We start from the raw sequence: 21,849 nt of genomic DNA on the forward strand, positions 1-21,849 counted from the left end.
AAAAAAGTACCGTAACCCTACGTAAATAGTATGACTTCATTAACATACTTTCATCCATATAAATTCATCATTGACGAATTGGCAAATTGATTCCAAATCAACAAACCCACAATTAATTAAACCTTATAATTAAAAATCCCCAAATATCAAGAACCCTAATTTTAGTGATTAATCACTTTACAAGCAGGCTTTGATACCAAATGTTAAATAATCCTTTATGCACTATAACTTGAATGCGGAAGCACAATTAACAATGATCGCATGTAAATCAAATCAATCAACTAAACAATGTTCATGATCATGAATTTGTAATTAAATAGAAAAGATAGAACTTACTTGGTTCCATTGAGGATGTAATATCTAATTTGAATGAATCAAGAATATAATGCTTCACATCTCTGATCCGTATTCCTTAATCACCTCTTGATGATACGGAGACTAGAAAACTTAGAGATTTGAAATCGTTAAGATCCCTAGAGTTTTTCTGAGTATTTATAGATGTGATGAGAAACCCTCTTTCAAGAGGAATGGGAAACCTCCTTTAGGAATAGAAATCTCTTTAGGAATGTGACATCCTTTTAGGAATTGAAATCCCTTTAGGAATTGAAATCCCTTTAGGAATGTGAAACCCATAACTTTATCGATTATACATCTTTTAACTCTTATAAACTTAAATTTTAACAGAATGAGAGGAAGGGAATTTCGCCCAGTAATTTCGCCTTTACACATCACTAATCATCAACGTGAGTACCTTATGAAATTACAACCTTTATTATATAAATCATTGTTAGGAAATAATTATTTCTAACAATATGTGGCAAAGCTATAATAATATTATTAACTGGTGGAACATAGCCAATGGATCCCTTTCTCTGAATGAAAAAGTCTGCTCTCTAGATGAATTTTTAACTATTTGTGAATAAAGCCTTGATATCCCAAAATTTCCAACATGAGCAACTAAGTCTTTGTTGAGAAGAATATTACTTGGTTTTAGATCATAATGAATAACTGTTGGTTAACAATCATCATGGAGATAATGCAATGCTGAAGCAACATCAATTGAAATGTTTAACCTCTGAGCAACACTCAAAAAACGTGTACTCCCATCACAAGAATGTGGATGTAACCATATATCAAGATCCCCATTTTCCATAAACTCATAAACAAGAGTTTTGAACTCATTGCCCGAGGCATCACAAGTTCACAACTTGAGCAAGATGTCAAAATTGAAACAAGATTGCGATGTCGTATCTTCTTTAACACATTACAAAATTGTTGAGGAATGGTGCCATTAAGTCTGTTACTCAACAAAACCAATTCATTCAAATTCCAAAAGTTTCCCACACTGAAAGGTATATTGCCATCTAAATTGTTATTGTCCATATACAGTAAAGATAGAGAAGTTAGGTTAAAAAGTGATGGTGGTATTTTTCTAGAAAATTGGTTTACACCTAAATACAATTTTTGTACTTTTTGCAACTCGCCTATCTCACCAGGAATAACACCCGACAAAAGGTTTTCTCAAAAATTTAAACCCTTCAAGCCAACTAGACTTTTTATTCCTACTGGTATCGTTCCAGATAACTTGTTCCATCCTAGAAATAATAAAGAGAGCTTGGGTGAGAGGTTAGCTATGGTGTTTGGCAATTTACCTTCAAATCTATTTCTACGAATTAAAAATATATTCAAATTGCTACAATTTGACAAAGAGGCTATAATAGCCAAGTCAGTGAGGGGATCTTTCAAACGCTGAAGATCTTTCAACATTCCAAGATTACTAGGAACCTTGCCTACAAAATAGTTTTGTGATAACTCAAGATTTTGAAGCCTAGAGGCATTGGGGAATGAAACAAGGATGGTTCCATGGAATTTGTTGGTAGCAAAAAATAAATCTTTCAAGTTTGGCAGGGTCGTTGGGAATGGTTCTTTGAAGCGAGTTTGCGGAAACTGAAAAATATGTAATTGAAGAAAGCAGGATAAAGATTACCAGACAGATTGTTTGCAGCAAGTGAAAGCTAGCTAGCGCTTTTAAACCCCAAATTTGTGCAATCTCATGCGGAATACTCCCCTCCAAATGATTGTATAACAAGTTAAGGCCAAAACTCAAAGCGATGAAAAATTCCCAAAAGCTGGAGGGATTTCACCGGTCAACTAGTTATTACCCAGAATGAATAACAATTACTCCTGCAAATAAACAATCTTTATAGGAAGCTTCCCATGGAGCTGAGGCCATTTCGATAGAAGTTGACATGCCTGAGTTGTAAACAGCTATTCAGGTTGACGATGGCTAATTCTCCGATCAGTGCATTGAATTAATAGACAAGTTGAGGTATCTTAGTCGAAACAAACGGCCAATTTTGCATGGAATTCGATTGTGAATTCCATTAGCACTAAGATCAAACCCCCTGAGGAATGTAAGATGTCCAATATGAGGAGATATGGTGCCAACCAAGCCCTTCCTAGGAAGCGAAGCTCCAAAGCCACAACTCGTCGGTGTCAACAACTGCAACTCACTCCGGGCCATTCATAGTGATTCATGGAATCATTCCAGGAGTTAAGTAATACTCCATGCGGATCATAACAAATTCGGTGTTTAAAATCTGAAAGGCCAATTCTATCGGTTTCATTTGAGAGTGGAATTATTGTGGATATAGTGAAATTGGGTATGTTGACTCAAAGTGTTATATCAAAGTTATGTGCAAAAAGAATTACAGTTCTATAAAGGAATACCAGTCCTAAGAGGAATAGTTATTGAAGAATACTAGTTCTAAAAGGATTTGTTGTTGAAGATTTTCTAGTTCTAGTTTGATTAGGAATAGCTTTGTTATTCACGAATCTGTTAGGATTAGCTACTATAAATAGGGGTTGTCCTTTATTGTAGAACTCAAGCATTCAACATTAATATGGTGAGGTATGAAAGTCTTTGAGAATAGGATACTAAATTCCTCTAGAAAGTAGTACATGTGTTTAGGTCTCAATAGTTTGATAGGAAAGATCATTCTATTGTGTAATCTCAGGTTCCAAACAGTGTACTTTAAATATTGAGCTTTTAGTGGATTTAGGTAAATTCTCAAATTGAGAAGTGCCTCGCAGATTAGGGTTGTTTGCCCGAACTGCGTTACAGATTGTTTGTGTTACAACTTCAGTTTCGACATCACTGTGTGCTACGCTTTACAAATTTCAATTGGTATCAGAGCCAAACTGTTTAAGTTATTAGCAGGATCCTAATGGAGTTTCCCAGAGAAGAACTGTCAAGCACCAGGCCCCCTGCTCTCTTTGGTACAAATTTCTCCTACTGGAAAGCTAGAATGAAAATATATATTTTGGCACAAGGAGAAGGAGTCTGGGAAACCGTTGAGAAAGAATGGAAGAATCCAGTTGATGATAAAGGTAATAAAAAACCTAAAACAGAATGGAACGAAGAAGAGCAAAGGGAATATAATTACAATTCAAAAGCAATGAACGGCATCTATGGAGCGGTAAGTGAAGATACTTTCAAACTAATCGCTACCACTGACATAGCTAAAATTGCATGGAATATACTATGTGATCATCACGAAGGAAATACTTCTGTTAAGCAATCCAAGCTACAAATGATACAAACACAGTTTGAGAATTTAAAGATGGAAGAAGATGAGGATATCTCACAGTTTAGTGCAAGAGTTTTAGGGATTGCTGGAGATGCGTTTAACCTAGGCGAACCTATTCCTGAACCTAGGCTCGTCAAAAAGGTCCTACGTTCCTTACCTGAGAGATTTATGATAAAGGTTATAGCCATCCAAGAAAACAAAGATCTAAACACCTACAAACTCAGTGATCTAATGGGAAATCTTCAAATATATGAGCTTGAGATACTGCAAAAGGAGAAAAATAATGACAAAGGAATTGCGTTCCAATCAAAGTAGAAAGAGAGTCCAGAAATTGATACTGAAATCATGGAACAATCAATTGCTCTCCTAACAAAGAATTTCAACAGAGTTCTCAAAAAATTCAACAAATTTAGAAACAAAAGTGTTTCAATCAATCAAGAGGACTTCCCAACTGGACAAAATCAATCTATTTCAAAAGGAAGGGAGAGTCCAAAACCTGAAGGAGTTCAGTGCTACGAGTGCAAAGGGTTTGGACACATGCAGTCAGAATGTCCAACATACTTTAAAAGGAAGAACAAAACATATGTGACAACACTAAGCGATGACTCAAATAGTGAAGAAGACACCAACACTAATTTCGTAGCATTCACCGCAAATCATGAGAATGACAACGGAAACGAAAATGATATGCAAGAACTACTAGAGTCATATATCCAACTGCATGCTAAATGGGAACAAATCATCGAAGTGAATCTAGAGCTCATGCAAGAAAATCAGTTTCTAAAAGGTGAAAAAGAGAGAGAAGAAAAACGCCTCAAAGAAACTCAAAATGAATTATTAGAATCTAAAAACAGAGAGGCCAAACTGTTACAAGAAATCAAGGTACTAACTGAAAGGCCTAGATCTCCAAACTCAGTTTCGGAATAAAGCTACGTACATGAAGTTCCAAAGGTGTCACAACATCACTTTCAACACCGAAGGAGAATCAGATGCTATTACTGCCATAGATTGGGACACATAAAGGCGTACTGCTTCAAAAGACAAAATGATCTATATCACAGGAAAAACAACAGAGATTGGGCAGTACAAGGCAAAAATAATAGCAAGAAAATCTGGGTAAGAAAAGATCAGAATGTTACCTACACCTCAAAAACTAGCAAAGAACAAAACTTATGGTATTTTGATAGGGGATGTTCAAGACATATGACAGGAAATCCACATTATCTTGAGAACATCCAGTACAAAAATGAAGGGCATGTCACTTTTGGAGATGGAGGAAAAGGACAGATTATCGCAAGCGGTACCTTGGATGTCCATGGACTGCCCAGATTACCAAGAGTCTTTTTGGTACAAGGACTCAAAGCAAACCTTATCAGTATAAGCCAACTGTGTGATGATGAACTCAAAGTAGAATTTTCCAAAGAGAATTGTAAAGTCTACAACCAAAAACAAGAATGTGTTATGATGGGGAAAAGATCATCTGATAAAAGCTACACATGAGATGGCGATCTAACCTGTCATTAATCTACCATCAATCAAACACCACTGTGGCATCAACTAAGGGGGAGAAAGACAGAGATCAAGATTTTTGCCAAAAAAATTTGACAAAGGGGGAGAATGTTGACTCAAAGTGTTATGTCAAAGTTATATGCAAAAAGAATTACAGTTCTATAAAGGAATACCAGTCCTAAGAGGAATAGTTATTGAAGAATACTAGTTCTAAAAGGATTTGTTGTTGAAGATTTTCTAGTTCTAGTTTGATTAGGAATAGCTTTGTTATTCACGAATCTGTTAGGATTAGCTACTATAAATAAGGGTTGTCCTTTATTGTAGAACTCAAGCATTCAACATTAATATGGTGAGGTATGAGAGTCTTTGAGAATAGGATACTAAATTCCCCTAGAAAGTAGTACATGTGTTTAGGTCTCAATAGTTTGATAGAAATATCATTCTATTGTGTAATCTCAGGTTCCAAACAGTGTACTTTAAATATTGAGTTTTTAGTGGATTTAGGTAAATTCTCAAAGTGCCTCGCAGATTAGGGTTGTTTGCCCGAACTGCGTTACAGATTGTTTGTGTTACAACTTCAGTTCCGACATCACTGTGTTCTGCACTTTACAAATTTCAGGGTAGAATAAGACATAATAGGCAAAATAAAAGATGAAGAAGAATACCAAGTGCAGGTGATGATGAAAAATAATAAGAGAGTGATGATAATATGGCTTTCTCTTGCTTCATCTTCATCACCTCGTCTCTACAACTCGATCAATGATTGGGTTTGCACGGATAGAGCTTATGATAAACTAATTCACTGATGAGTTTCCATATATACATATATAATACCATGTGATGGAGATATTGGAAACGATCGACCCAGTAATATAGACTCAGCGTCCAAGATAGATGACAAGCTAGGGGGTCTGAGAAGATGATTTGGACGAAGATATATGGATGACTCGGGGACGGCCTCCAAGGTTAACCCCGAGCGGCTAGCCATTCCCCAGCCTGAGTCTCTTTCCGAATTCGTACATACCCCGGCCCAACTCAATTTGTTCCATTAACCTGTTTTGGGTAGCAGCTCAAAAAATCATGACCGTTAATTGCAATTTGAATATAAAGAAACAAAGTTACACATTCGCTACTAGTTATAGATTTGCGCTTGGTATCCTGGCACCCTGAACTCCATCACCTTACTAACTATAATGTTATGACAAGTTGGCAAGTTGCTTGACAAGCTATTCAACATTTACAATAATTACTCGTACAATTTTCTAACTAGTTGTCTGCCAAGATGCTCCACAGTAACATTTATTTATATATTTTGTTTTTAATAATTAATTTGAAGTAAAATATGGAGTGCTTCAAGGTTCAACGAAATTCAAGTAATAGTTCCTTTGTTAAATATAGGACAAAAGTAAGATGAGGTTGTGTATCAATTTATGTGTATGCTTACGTATATGGATGGAGAATTGGACAGTTAATGATTTTAAAAAACCATATAACCAATAAAATCTTTTTTTTTTTGTGGTGAATGAAACTCGCACACATTATTTGAAGGTGTGCATTAAAAAGATCTCGCTCTTATGTAATAATGCCAATGTTGCAAAAAAGCGCGCTTAGGCGCTAGGTGGTGGCCGGCCACCTAGAATTTCAGCGAAATCGCCGCCATTCTAGGCGGCTGGTTGCCTAGGTGCCCACTAGGTCGCGTCGAACTATGCGGCTTAGGCGGTCGTCTAGGCGGCTGATATGAACCTAGTCCACGGTTCAAATAAGATGGAGTATTGTCCCAAGATTACTCTCAATATAAGGATATGTAGAGATGGATCAAAGTACCTTAGACCTCATGGGAAACCTTTTGTCCCGAATCTTCAAAGACTTAGAAGAATCTCATTGTAGCTTCAAGTACCTCGATGATGCAATCTTCAATCAACTAGAGTCGGATCGAGTTTCCTTCGATTCAAGAACGAGTCCATGAACCTAAATCTAAGGTTGAAGAAAGGAAGATTGATTCGAGTCCACGAATCAATTTGCTAGTTGAGTCCATGAACTAGCCACTAATTGAGTCAACAATTAGCCATAAGATTTCTTACACAAGTGTAAAGAAAAACTTAAGAATTTTATTAAATGAAAGCCTTCTTAAAACTGCTATGGATGTTCCCTATTTATAGGTATAGGGCAGTATTGTAATCCTAAATACAATGGAAAAAAGAGTCTTAAACATAATCTAGAAAGAAAGTAAATATAGTCCTATTTAGAAAGGGATTTAAGGAATCCTTTCTAAATACAAACTAGTGTTTTCTCTTTGCCAAACAATTTAAAATAATGATAGACCAAAAATAATAAGGTTGATTTGGGCCTAATTTAATCTCTAAAATCAACACTTAAACAATTATAAAAAGCCTTAGTTCTTCTTCATCTTTTGCAAATGGGTTTGACTTGGATTTCCACAATCTTTGAACATCACCAATGAAGAGTTGCCTTAATTGTTTGGACTTGGGCCTTGTGATTGGCGCAATTGGTACTCTTAATGGATCTTCATTATGTTGGGCCGCATCAGCGGCCTAGGCAGTCTAGGCGGGATAGTTATGCTGTGGGCTCGTGCCCAGCGTGCATCATGGGCACGGTAACGGTGCCGTCAGGCACCGTTATCTTCCCTCTTTTTTTTTTTTATAATTTAATTTCAGACCGCTTCGTTATAGGAGCATATATTCACAGCTTTGTGTTCATAATTTCATAACTGTACATTCATAATTCCATAACTGTACATTCATAATTCCGTAACTGTACATTCATAATTCAATAACTGTAAATTCATAATTTTCGAACCTCTATGTTCATAATTGTAAGTTCATAATGTCAGAGTTCTATGTTCATAATTCCATAACTGTACATTCATAATTCCATAACTGTACATTCATAATTCCATAACTGTACATTCATAATTTCATACTGTATATTCATAATTCCATACCGAACATTCATAATTTTCGAAGCTCTATGTTCATAATTGTAAGTTCATAATTCCATAACTATACATTCATAATTCTATAACTGTACATTCATAATGTCATAACTGTATATTCATAATTTCATAACGAGTATGCCGTTAACACCGTTAACGGCGTTTCGAACAAATTTTTTTTTTTATAGTTAAAACAGCGTCGTTTTCACGGAAAACGACGCCGTTTTAGCGCCGTGCGCATAGCATAATTTGCCGTCTAGGCGGGTGTTTAGGCTACCAGTTAATTATTTTTCAATGGTTTTCTAAATAGGTTATTTCACTCAAACCTACGTCGTTTTAAATATTTTAGTACTAAATATTAAAGTATTAAATAAGTTATAATTATCAACTCTAAAATAATTTTTTTAAAAAAAACTTGTAAAAAAAAAAATAAAAAAACAAAAAAACTGGCGCCTAGCGACTTGAGTAATACGCAAACCACTTAAAGAGGTAGGTAAACTACATTAGAAAGCCTTGTGTGGCAGGGTCGACAAAATTTCTTTTATGATACTTTAGGAGTTAAAGTCAATTTATGACATTATTGTACTCTAATTTACTACTTCAATTTGATTTTGGTGAGCTTTTATATATACATACATATATATATATATATATATATATATATATATATATATATATATATATATATATATATATATAATATACACTAATTTTATGATAAGTGTTAAAATGTGCTACTTTTATGGAGTATTTAGGAGTCATATTTTGCTTAATTAGAGTCGTTTAGGCCTTTTATATACTTAGAATAGCTTATTTTGGCTAAAGTTTGGCATAAGGACCAATTATGATTACATTTGTAAAATAAAGCAAAATAATGGTAATTTTAGGACATTTCAGTGATGTTTCGGTAAAATGAGCATAACTAGATCTAGGGATGTCCAAACTAGGTGATTCAAGTGGATATGGATCGGAATTTGGAAGAGCTACAACTTTCATGAATACCACAAAGGCTAATTCGGATGTCTATGTAGTCAAATTTAGCATTTACGCGAGCTGTCATGCTGTAAGGCGTGAGTAAATGAGAAATAATGAGCCTGGAGCGCGTACGCGAGCATGTACGCTCGTAAGGCCCCGCGTACACAGGTCAGATTCCAGATTACAAAAGGGAGAGATTGGCGAGAATTGGAGGAGGCTGGATTCTTCATTTTCACTCTTTCATTTCTCTGATTTCTTAGGTAGATCTAGAGAGAAGTTCCTCTAGCTTCTCTCTAAAATAGGGTAGATTTAGATTAGATCCACCTAGCTACTCTTTGATCTTCAATTTCTTCTCCAAGTTGTGGATGGATCAACATTTATTGCTTCAAATGGGTAAACCCTAGACTTGTGCTCTAAATTTCAGATTTCTACATCTTGTATTGCTTGTTTGATTCAATGTTGTGTGATCTTCAATCTATGATAATGATCGAGTAGCTAGTTTTCTCTTAAAATTAGTGGATTGGATATTTCTTGTGATTGTTGATGGATTGATTGATGTGTTTTGGCTATATGTTTGATCTTTGTTGGAAGTGAGTTTTGTGTAGACTTGTGTGTGAGGATGCGCATCTCATCCATTAGGTTTAGGATGAGTGCATTGGCAAGAGATTGTGATGCACTCTAGCCTTACCACTTGCAATTCCCGCCTTGTGATTCGAGAGGACCAAATCCGGAAGCAAACACGTAGGCAAGGTGTTTGATATATTGCCTTAGACATAAGATTTGTCTAAGTGGCTAAGTACGTAGTGGCTTAGCATTAGCAAACCGTGAGCTTATGATTAAACTCCTGCTTAGCCCCAATTCTCACGGATATCTCTACATTGCAATCCTAGAAATTCCAATCCAATCCGCCTCTTTTTTTTTTATAATTTCTTTTGTTTTCTTTTGTTGCATTCCTTGTTTCCTACCTTCCATCACACAATACTCTTACCTAGCTTCCTTGTGCGAATTCGTGCTTGTGTTTGACCACAATATCCAATTCTAAATTGTCCATCCTTGAGAGACCGACACTCGGGGATTCCACATCTCCGTTTACACTTCACATCCCATTCCATCATTACATCCCACTACACTACAAGTGGATGTAAAAATCCATTTGGCATTTTACACGCGCATTGCGCGAATAAGTTAATGCCCAATGTTTATTATTAAATAAATATTTGAAAGTATATCAATGCAATATTATATTTGAAAAGTTCATACATAAGTAATCTAATGTCAAATTTGTTTATTTAAATATGTAATTCATAATATATGAATACAAGGAGATTCATATAATTGTCGCTAACGGTACCAGTCATTTAGGTGTTTTGCTCGGTGTTCATTTAATTCAACCATTATAGTTGAATGAATTATTATGGATAAAGAAATTCCTAATTTAAGGAATTTAGATAAATAGTAAAAATTTAAAATTTTTAAATATAATGTAACCCAAAGACATTGGATGGTCGGTAAATATGATATAACCCAAAGATCAAAATGTTAAAGAAAGTGTTTGAATATTCAACGGTTTGGAACAATAATTTGTTCCAAACTACTGAAAATACAAACACTACAATTTACAATATTTTCACTTAGCGTTTTGGAAAATGATTTCCTCAAAACACCCATGTATTAAAAATAAACAAAAAATTAAAAAAATAGAAAAAAAAAATCCTTTACTGTAGAGCGGTTTCGAATCCTTGAATAACAAGAGCCAATTTAGCCGATCCATCGCTTTCCCATCAACGGATGGGTAAGCTTAATTTTTAAATTGGAGCCTCGAGGCTCAATTTATAGGAGTCTCAAAGCTCCCATGCCACTTTTCCCACTGTTGTGGGAAAAGTAACAAAATTAAGGGGGAATTCGGCTCTTCATATATTTAATTTTTTTTTTAAAAAAAAAAATTATTAAATTATTATTATTATTATTATTATTATTATTATTATTATTATTATTATTATTATTATTATTATTATTATTATTATTGTTATTATTGTTATTGTTATTGTTATTGTTATTATTATTATTATTATATTATTATTATTATATGTATACTTTTAGGTCATTTTTACATGTTAATCTAAACAGTTAATTTTTTCAAATATCTTTTTACCAACCGCTGATATAATTCGCTAGTCAAACCCACTAATATAATCCGCGCAGGCCTGAGAATGATGTAAGAACAATTTTGTTTGATAAAAAAATAATAGTATAATATTCGTAAAGTAATGTACAGTTGTACAATTATAAAAAATACATACAAAAAATATTAATACCATAACGACATGGCCTAAATCTTACCAATAATGCAAAAGTATAATTGAAATATTAAGTTTTGTTCTGAATAATAAAAAAAAAAGATTAATTAAACGAAAAAAAAAAAAAAAAAAAAAAAAAAAAACTTAACCTAAATTTGTTTTTTTTTTTTTAAATGCATAAAAATCAAATGATTTTTAAAATTCTTGATTTATAATCTTTGATGCTTAACTTTGAATGTTATGTATTTAGTCGGACTAATTATTTGAACAAAGTTTATGTTAAATTTTATATTATATATTTTTTAGATATATTTTAACATATTCGTAGTATATGTTTAATAATTATGTCAACTCTAATTGGGATGTGGTTCGAACCTAAGACCTTTCTTATAGAAATTAATGAGTAAGTTAAAAATAATAAATAGTTAACGGAATATTCCGTTACTAAAGTTTATACTAACGAAATTTAAGTTATTTAAGGGAAGAAAATAATATAATAAAGGGTAAATAAGAAAAATTATTTTAAAAATACTAAAATCAAAATAATATGAACCATTCATTTTAAGAAACAATACTACCAACATTTTTTTGTTCCAATTAAGAGCCTAACATTATTGGCTCTTATTAGAATTGTAGATTGTAGATGCAGATGTAGATGTAGATGTAGATATATACTAGAGACACTGCTGAAAATTATGAAATTTCCGACCACCTGAAAGTGATCTTAAATCAAGTCGAAAGTCTTGTTCCGACCATTTTTGGTAACCGGAAAAACCTTTGTTGCTATTTCTGACCATTTTTTAGTTTCAACTTGATTTAAGATCATTTCAGGTGGTCGAAAATTTCATAATTTCCAGTAGTGAGATATGAATAAATAAATTTGTAGTCCAAAATGGACCACCCTTTGAGGATTCTAATGATCAGTTGTTAATTGTTTTTTGACTAGTCGATTTTGGACTTAATTGGAAACTGGAGCCAAATACAACGTGCTGTGTGTTTCCTTTTTCAGTTTTATATTGTTTTATTTTTTATTTTTTTTGTCATTATTTTCTTTGACTTCTTACGTATTTTTTTTCTTAAATACTTATAATTTTTTAAAAGATGGTGGTCTTGTTTGGTAAAATAGTTAGTTTATAGGTTAATTTTGGTTTATTAGATCAGTATTAGCTTTTTAATTTGGTTAAAAAATCAATATACATGTTTGGTTAATTAGCTTTTTATAATTTCAAAATGCTAAAATTCAAAAAACTACTCAAAGTAACTTTTTCAATTAGCTTTTTGAGAAAAGAAATTATATCAAACCGCTATCAGATAACAACTAATTTACCAAACACATTTCTACAATCAGCTAATGTTATCAACTAGTTATACTCTCTAATTAACTCAATCAGCTAACAACCATTAACCAAATAGAGTCAGTATCTGTTTATATATCCTATATTTTGATTATTTTCTCAATCTTTTTCAGTCCAAAGAATTAATGATCTTACCTGGGCGTGTGACCACCCATTTTTCATAAAATATTCTCTTTTTTAATGTTTGACTAAAAGTTAGAAAATTATCTACTATGTTTGGTTGAAAAAAAAAAAATTGTCATTTTATGTTTGGTTCATTTAAAAAATAAAATTATTTCTTATTTTTTGAATGCTACTAGCTCTATTACATTGTAGTATCTGTTCTTATACTTTCTCAACCTACTGAAACACAAAGAGCTAATAACGCCTCCACTGAGGCTCAAACTTACAACCTTCCAAATGAAAGTCCAACCCAGATACCATTAGACCACATAGTCTTGGTAATTATTTCTTATAAAATGTTTAAAATTTGAAAAAAAAAAATCATTTAAAAAATGGGCTATGATTCAAGACATAAAATTTTATTCTTTGGTTCAACCAATCCCAACTTAAACAAACAAACTAAAGAAACGCAAATTATGTTGTGGACTCGTGTCCACAATGCATTGTGGACACGAGTCCAAAACGACGTCGTTTTCAGAAAAAAAAAAAAAAAAACACGGCATTTCAGTTTTAAAAAAAAAATAATTTTGTCTCGTCGTTAACGGCGTTATTCATTTGTGACATTATGAATGTACAGTTATGGAATTATGAATGTACAGTTATGGAATTATGAACACAGAGCTCTAACATTATGAACTTACAATTATGAACATATAGTGATAAAATTATGAACATAGAGCTCTAAAATTGTGAACATAGAGCTTCAAAATTATGAATGTACAGTTATGAAATTATGAATGTACGATTAGGGAATTATGAATGTACAATTAGGGAATTATGAATGTACAGTTATGAAATTATGAATGTACAGTTATAGAATTATGAACACAGAGCTCTGACATTATGAACTTACAATATGAACATATAGTGATAAAATTATGAACATAGAGCTCTAAAATTGTGAACATAGAGCTTCGAAAATTATGAATTTACAGTTATTGAATTATGAATGTACAGTTAAGGAATTATGAATGTACAGTTATGGAAGTATGAATATACAGTTATGAAATTATGAACACAGAACTCTGACATTATGAACTTACAATTATGAACATATAGTGATAAAATTATGAACATATACTCCTATAACGAATTGGTCTGGAAAAAAAAATGAAAGATAACGGTGCCACTAACGGCACCATTACCATGTCCACAATGCATGCTGGACACGGGTCCATAGCATAACAATTGCTAAAGAAATTGAGAAAAAACAAAACTTAATTAAAAAACAATGGACTATAAACTAGGCCAGACCAAATTTTTCATGGTCCATAGGACTGTGGGGCATGGTTGAAAAAACAAAACTTAATTAAAAAACAATGGACTATAAACTAGGCCAGGCCAAATTTTTCATGGTCCATAGCATTGTGGATCATGGTTCAATTGTGGATCATGATTCAAAACGGTGTTGTTTCTTTTAATGAAAAGATACGGCATCCATTCTGTGTAATTAGCTCTGCTTGTATAATATATTTAGTTTCATTTTATATACATTGTAATTTATTTTCAGCACAACTACAGTTTGTATTTTGTTTCTACTATAGTTTCATTCAACATTATATATACAATAGTCTTATTACAATGAGACATGTTATTGAATTTCATTTTATATACACTATAATCTTATTACAACACCACTAAATTATACGGAGTAATTTTTATTTAACTACGGTTTCATTGGACAATATACACTATATACTCAAATATGTGAAACTTTTATTCAGTTTCATTTTATATACATTATAATTTCATTACAACCCAACTACAATATCATTTCGATATAAATACAATTTCATTTGACAATATACACTCAATATGTAAAATATGTGTTTTGATACATAATGTAGTTTCATTTATGCAAAACTACATAATAAAAGATATTTTTCAGTAATTACGTAATAAAAGTTTTTTGTTTTTTTTTTTTGGTGAACGACGTATCTTTTTAAGAGGAAACAACACTGATTTCATTTGTATCTTTCATTGTAAAAGTGTGTAAATTGGAAAGAGAAAGTTCCAAGGAAAAGCACAAAAGCAGAAGGCTAGAATTGAAGCAACAATGAAAATTTTTATTCATATATGAAGTGCAGATGGAGCAGATAGCCTACATGACTATTACAAAGCCACCATATCAACCCCTTTGCGTTTCTCACTCTAAATAGAGGAGAAAAATCAATCACATCAAGCTGAAGATAACCACACAAACTCTGCTATAAGTAGGAACTATTAACAATGATGCTAAAATAAGAATAACAATAAGAATTGGAAAGCTATAGATCAGCAAACAGATGGTATGTTCTGGAGTCTACTACAATCAGCCGAATAGCTGCCACGAATGCAGCCACAGATAACAAGCCAAAGAAGACAACGAGGAACCAGTGCCAGCTCTTCTGTAGGGAATTCATCTTGCTCCCGTGAGCAGTCAGGTACATGAGGTTTGCGAAGATAAATGTAAGCGGGAACACGCTTGTGGCACCAGTAAGACTCATGAAGTCCCCGAGGAAAGGCAGCAGAGCTGCGAGGAATGTGGTGAAAACTAAATAACCACCTCTCACCAAAGCTCTGAATCCCAGGTTGCGAAGGAGAAGGGCGCCTCCTTTAATCCCGTATTTTGTATCCAAAAACTCGTATGTCGGGCTTGCAAATATCTGAAACGAGCGTGGGAGCACAATTGTCTTGTCATATTGATATACAAATACCAAAATCGAATATCAAAGTACTGAAAGTAGAGGATGTGACTTACATGCAGGGAAATGACAGCTTGTAAGAAAGCACAGATGTTAGAAAATGCCTTTACCCAAGTCGGACCGTGCACATTGTTGAGCAAATAGGACGTTGTGCTCGATCCATAAGCCCAGTACCCTATGAAACACACAGCCAACATGGGCACATTTCCTATCGTAAACTGAAAGTAAAGCGCTTTCAACATGTTCTTCACTGCAGGTTGTTTCACTGTAGCCTGTCACAAGAAAATTAGAATCAGGAGTGCCTTTAGGATCCAAGGATATTAATACTTTATAAGGTACCGTAAAGGGTGGGTTACAAAAATTCTTGTAGTGATGGATACGAGATAGATATGGAATAGCAACGATAATCATGATGCAAAATGGACCCAATCACGTGAAATCATCTATATCTCAATCAATCATAAAGAAATATAGGCTAACCTGTATCTCTGGAATCATTCCCGTGTTAAAAGCAAAAACAAGGTTTCCAGCTGATCCAATAGTCGTAAATATTCTGCCCACTTTTGTTCCAGGAATGCCATAGTCTCTAGGAGGAGAATTGATACCTGTAAGATAAAAGATTGCAAAAAGGACACAAGTAATAGTTACAACATTAGTTCCTCAAATCAACAAATAAACATGATTAGGTCGAGCTTGATGAGAAAAAGTAATACTTTCTTGAGCATTTAAACAGCAAATACAGAGCGTTCTATGTAACTTTAATGTTCAGAGTTCAGATATTGTCACTCGTCAAGGAGAAAAGGCACATACCATCTTTGATGGCTAACACACTTGGGGCAATAATATACACCCCACTAAGAAATGCTGAAACCCCGAGCCAAATCCTTAGCGCTGATAAATGAGGTATTGCGATGGCAAAGAGGAGACACGCCACTCCAGCTATCATAATGAAGTAGGGTAGCTTCATAACATGATCATCTCTAAACAGAGTGTAAAAAGCCTAGAGGCCCTCAAGTAAACAGTGGTATGGAATCAGTACAGACTCAGGAAAGGCTGCATACTAATTTACAGACTCGAAGAAATCAAAAGGTATGAATATCCATATTTTAACAACTTCTGGAACAGACAACTTACAGCAGAAATATTCAATGAATACATTTGAAAACCTCTTTACCAGTACAAGGATATATCTTACCTTTAAGGACTGTCCTCCCATAATGATGTATCCAATATTTATCAAGAATAGATTTGCATACTGCAACGCCCAAACAAGTGAATACACTGTTGGACCTGTAACACCCAAAATCTCATTTAACTAAACAAACCGAACTGAAACCACACAAATACCAAGAAACAAATTAGAAGAGGAGCTTTCATACCATAAATAAATCCTGCAAGGTCTCTATATCTGATATGCCTCTTTCCTCCAAGTTCATGGAGCTTAGCTATAAGAGTACTAGCATACAATGATATAGCAATTGATAGCATCAAGCCAACCACACCCCCTACCCAACCCAGAGGGACCATGATTGTGCCAGAATATCCAAGAGCATACGCACTGTTGACACCCGTACTGAGAACAACTCCCACTTGAAACCACGAATCTAGTTTTTTGTAAGACAAACAAAACGACCATGAGCAACCCGCACTTGAAACCAATAACAGAATTTAGTAGATTGGCGCAATTGCTTAAAAATGAATATCAAAAGAGTTTTTTCTTTTTTTACAGTGTAAAAAGCAAAATCAAAATACACTTCAATTGAAACAGAAATGGCTGAAATGCTGAAATAAAGCACTTTCATGTATCAAACTATTACCATTACATAACTCAATCCAGACCATATATATTTGCTAGTTTCTCATGAAAGAAAAGAATCAAAATTCATTGGGGGGCAGCTCCCAACCAAGTTGGTTAGGGGGTTAGACTTGGTAATCACAAGATTACAAGTTTGACTCCCAACGGGAGCGGCCTACCTAGGCTGGTTTACCTCCTTGAGATTCATTGCCGGCTAGGGTCACAAGGCGGGTTTACCACTAGCACACCCTCCTGCAAGTTCCCTCTTCACTCAAAAAAAGAATCAATATATTGTTAGAAATATCCATTAAAATGGAGGTGATAGATCTTATACACTTTCTGAAATTATCATACCTCAAGAAGACTACTAAAACGAGTAAAAGAATTGTAGCATATACAACACGCTAAAGATGGAAAAATAATAATACACAACAAATAATCAGTGATTCTGTAAGTTATCAACTTAATAATAATCATTTTAACGCTTTAACAGACGCTATAAAAATTGAATCTTTATGAACAAAGCCATTCAATTCATAACCACCAGCATAATTCAAAATCTTCCGCTCAAAAAAAATCAGATTCAGGCTTATCACAACAACAGAAAAACGCTTAAAATGAAACAGAAAAAGGGAAATGGAGCGAGAGGAAGAGGGCAGAAAGAGAGAGGACCAGAGCTAACTTCATGGGCACTTTCGGGAATCTGAATAGCGACTTCGTCGCCGTCGGCAGCGCCATGGCGGCTTCGAACCTCTCCGGGACTTTGCATCATGATGTCGTCTTCCTTACCCATCTCAGCCTTCCTGCAACAGCACCACCCTGTCTTCTACTCCCTCGCCCTCAACCACCGCCGCTTTTCTCGCCCGCTTAAAATCCAGCGACACTCCCCAAAACACGCCCGCACAAAACTCTACCTTACCACTGCGCCTTTCGCTCCCTCTCTCTCTCTCTCTCTCTCTCTCTCTCTCTCTCTCTGGGAGACGCACAAAAGAGTTTGCGTTGAGAATCTGAGACCCCCTACCTGTTCGGAGAAATGCAGGAAATGGTCTTCCTATAGGTCTCTTCTATTTCTCCGTGTATTTATAAGTGTACATTATATCATTTTGGCCCGTGGTTCGGAGCCTTTATCATTTATTAATCCATATCCATTTACACTCCCCACTATATATGATTTTGTGTGACCAAATCTCACGGAAATACACGTGCCTTGAGATGCTCCCACCATACATATTTAATTGAAAAATACTAATCATACCTCCCAATTTTACTTCCTCTCACAAAATTTTGGTGGTAACATTTTTATTAGGACCCACGTAATGAAAATAACTCACGTTACGGGCAGGCATTTTACCGGAGGTTTCTAATCTACCCTTGTGTGATTCCTGTTGAAGCATATACTCGGGGGATGGGTGCAGGGCGGACGATTTTCAATTTGAAAGCAGACTCCCCATTCATTAGATAGAGGAGATCACCAAGATTTCGCGATCCGCTGCCGAATTTCTTCCAAGAGCTCGGATCGATCGAATCGGTATTGATATACCGATTCGATCCGAGCTCTCTTATTGAATTGCTCATTCAATGAGCATTCTCAATATTATGCCTTGAAGAGGACTCGAACCTCCACGCTCTTTAGCACGAGATTTTGAGTCTCGCGTGTCTACCATTTCACCACCAAGGCATCTTGAAAGTGAATCGTATTCCATGAATATGATATCTATCTAGTGTAATGTATGGAATATATGACAAAGGTGGAGTCTTTCTATAGATCGGTCATGTCATATAGGCCCGAGTTGGACAACTGACATATAAATAACTCACCATCAACTGACATATAATAGAGCGTTTGGTTGGAGAAGGGGAATTACAGGGAGAAAAAATTGTAATTCCATGGGAGATGAATTACTGGGAATAAAGTGGGAATTTAAATTTCAGTGTTTGGTTTACAGGAATAGAATTACTGGGAATTTCAATTTCAATATTTGGTATATATGGAAATTGAAAGGGAATAAGTTATATAAAGTTAAAAATGTTCATTATTGTTGTTAGGCATTAATTTTAGGTTAAAAAAAAGAATGGGTAATTTTTACTCAACACTATCTTTTTTTTCTTCCTAAAATTTCAGGAATTAAAATTCCAGAGGGAGACATGGGATTTTAATTCTATAAAAATGGGGGAATTGCGATTCTATAGAATTACAATTATATTCAAACTACAAAACAAGAAAAATTCACAATCACTCAGAAAAATAATCCCACATAAGAAAAAAGAATCTTATCTCCCATGAGATTTAAAAAAAAAAAAAAAAAAAAAAAAAAACATCTCTCATGGGATTTACTCTCCTTATCATGCAATTATATTCCCACCCATAATGTCCATCGAATGCTCTCTTATGGTAACTTCCTTTTATTTTCTCCTCTTAAAATTTTTATAATATTTCTATAATGAAAGACAAAATATTTTCTGTGGTAATAAAATTCTTTATTATTGCATTTTAAAAGTAGATTATATTGTCATATCATTGTAATTCCAATTAGCTTTTATTGTTTTTCCATTTATGTAATTCTAACTTCTTTTTAAAAGTGATCCCTCCTTCCCTATCACATTATAAAGATTCCTTTTCTTCCAAAAGGTTGAACTCCAACTCTAAGGGCCCCACACCCCGGCCCGACAGAGCATTAAAAATATTATTTTATTTGCACAAATATTCTTTTATATCAATATAAAAATTTAGGGAAAATGGCACTTTTTCTCCCTATGTTATATACTTATAGCACTTTTTCCCCCTCAATTATTTAAGTGGCTCTTTTTCCCCCTGAAATGTTAAATGGACATATTTACCCTTAAAATAAATATTTCATTTATTTTTATTCTCCAATAAATTATTACTATAATTTGGTTCAAACCAGATACTATAGTAACCAAACCAAAATATTCCAATTACAATTTATAATCAAAACGCGATATTTAGAGTTTATTAAAATCACGAACTGGAATGGGCGGTTCATGTTCCAAACTGAAAAAATAAAATACATTTATTGTTGAATTTAAACTATTTTAAAATAAAAAATAAAATTTTAAAATAAAGACGGTTCAAAATCGCGAACGGGATCCGGAACCGTCGGTTCATGATCCAGTTTTTTTTTTTATTCTTAAATTTAATAAATTGAAATCCAAATGTTGGGTTCTAGATCTGAATCATAACTGAAAACTTTTAATTCGATTGTTATAGTGTTTGGTTCAGTTCGAACCGAACCGTGATAATCGCTACATATACGCAATAATTTGTTGGAGAAGTAAAATAAATAAAATGTTTACTTTAAGGGTAGAAATGTCAATTTAATATATCAGGGGAGAAAACCACCACTTTTAAAATAATTGAGGGGACTAATGTGCTTACATAAATAATTGAGGGGGAAAAAGTGCTATAAGTATATAACATAGGGGGAAAAAGTGCCATTTTCCCTAAAAATTTATTAATAGATTATTTAAAATTATTTTGAAACAAGTTGGTGATGATTGGTCACCCCTCGAATGGTCTATGAGTTTTCATGAAAATATTTCGGGAGTTTCAAGATCGCACAAAATCTCAAAATTATTGTAATTTTTTCTTTTGTAGGGTTATCTTTTGTCATTATTAAAAAAAAAAAAAATACTCCGCATAAATTATTTTCAAATGTTAAAATGTGGAGTTCGATATACAGAGGATAATTTACATAAAAATTATATATTTTAAAAAATTAAACAATAATAAATATGACTTGAATTCAGAGCTCTAATTCCCATAAAAAAAAAAAAAGAATAAAGAAATTGTTAATGACGGTCAACCCCTCAACATCGTGAAAAGCTTGAGGATAAAATGAATAATTAAATTAGTCATCGAATTAAATACACAAATTTAACTAGATTACTAATTTAAAAAGTACAATTAGCTTTTTCAAACACTAGTATTTTACCCGTGCGATGCACGGTATGAAAAATATAAGCAAAAATGTTAATGTCTCATATAAATAGTTATTTTGGCTTTAAAAATTAAATCAATAATAATAGGAAAAAAAACTAATCAAAATTACAAATTATTAAAAACTTCTTTGTAAACCATATTAGTGGTTGACTTACAACATTTTTCTAAATTACTACAAATTAAAACTTTTTTGAATTGCTAACTCTTGAAGAAACGACATACAATTGACTATAATGCATAAACACCGACTTTTTTGGTAACAACCTCACATGTGATAATGTTTGCATAAATTTTATTATGATAAATATTTTTGGTAATTTTTATTGATTAGTATTCCTTAGTTTTGTCAAAGTAAGCTAATTTTTTGTATCATATTTTCTAATTTGTTTTCTAAAATTGATATTAAGTTTTAAAATTATTATTATATTTGAGATTATAGACCTATAATGAAGGATATAGCATACTTGTATGTATATAATCTTGTTTTTTTTTTTTTTTTTAATTCTTTGAGTATTAATAGGCTTATAATCGTGGTTTCTGGCATGTTTTTATTTTTAAAAGTTTTTCA

General features: G+C 33.4%; 1 protein-coding gene across 2 annotated transcripts; it reads right to left on the minus strand.

Annotated features, from left to right (window-relative positions):
- Positions 1–14,886: 14,886 nt before the first annotated feature.
- On the minus strand, positions 14,887–18,405 carry LOC109153466 (proline transporter 1-like). Of its 2 annotated transcripts, none has more exons than XM_019301334.1 (7): positions 17,993–18,405; positions 16,905–17,129; positions 16,721–16,815; positions 16,336–16,525; positions 16,006–16,130; positions 15,582–15,797; positions 14,887–15,486 (listed from the first exon to the last, which is right to left on the minus strand). In XM_019301334.1, exons 1-7 carry the CDS (start codon positions 18,111–18,113, stop codon positions 15,109–15,111), a joined length of 1,350 nt encoding a protein of 449 aa, XP_019156879.1. In that variant the 5' UTR covers positions 18,114–18,405; the 3' UTR covers positions 14,887–15,108. The 2 variants fall into 2 exon arrangements, with proteins under 2 accessions (XP_019156879.1, XP_019156880.1); XM_019301335.1 differs by lacking the exon at positions 17,993–18,405 and adding an exon at positions 17,514–17,871.
- Positions 18,406–21,849: the final 3,444 nt, after the last annotated feature.

This window comes from Ipomoea nil, unplaced genomic scaffold (assembly GCF_001879475.1).
Source record: "Ipomoea nil cultivar Tokyo-kokei standard unplaced genomic scaffold, Asagao_1.1 scaffold2484, whole genome shotgun sequence".
NCBI classification, from domain to species: Eukaryota; Viridiplantae; Streptophyta; class Magnoliopsida; order Solanales; family Convolvulaceae; genus Ipomoea; species Ipomoea nil.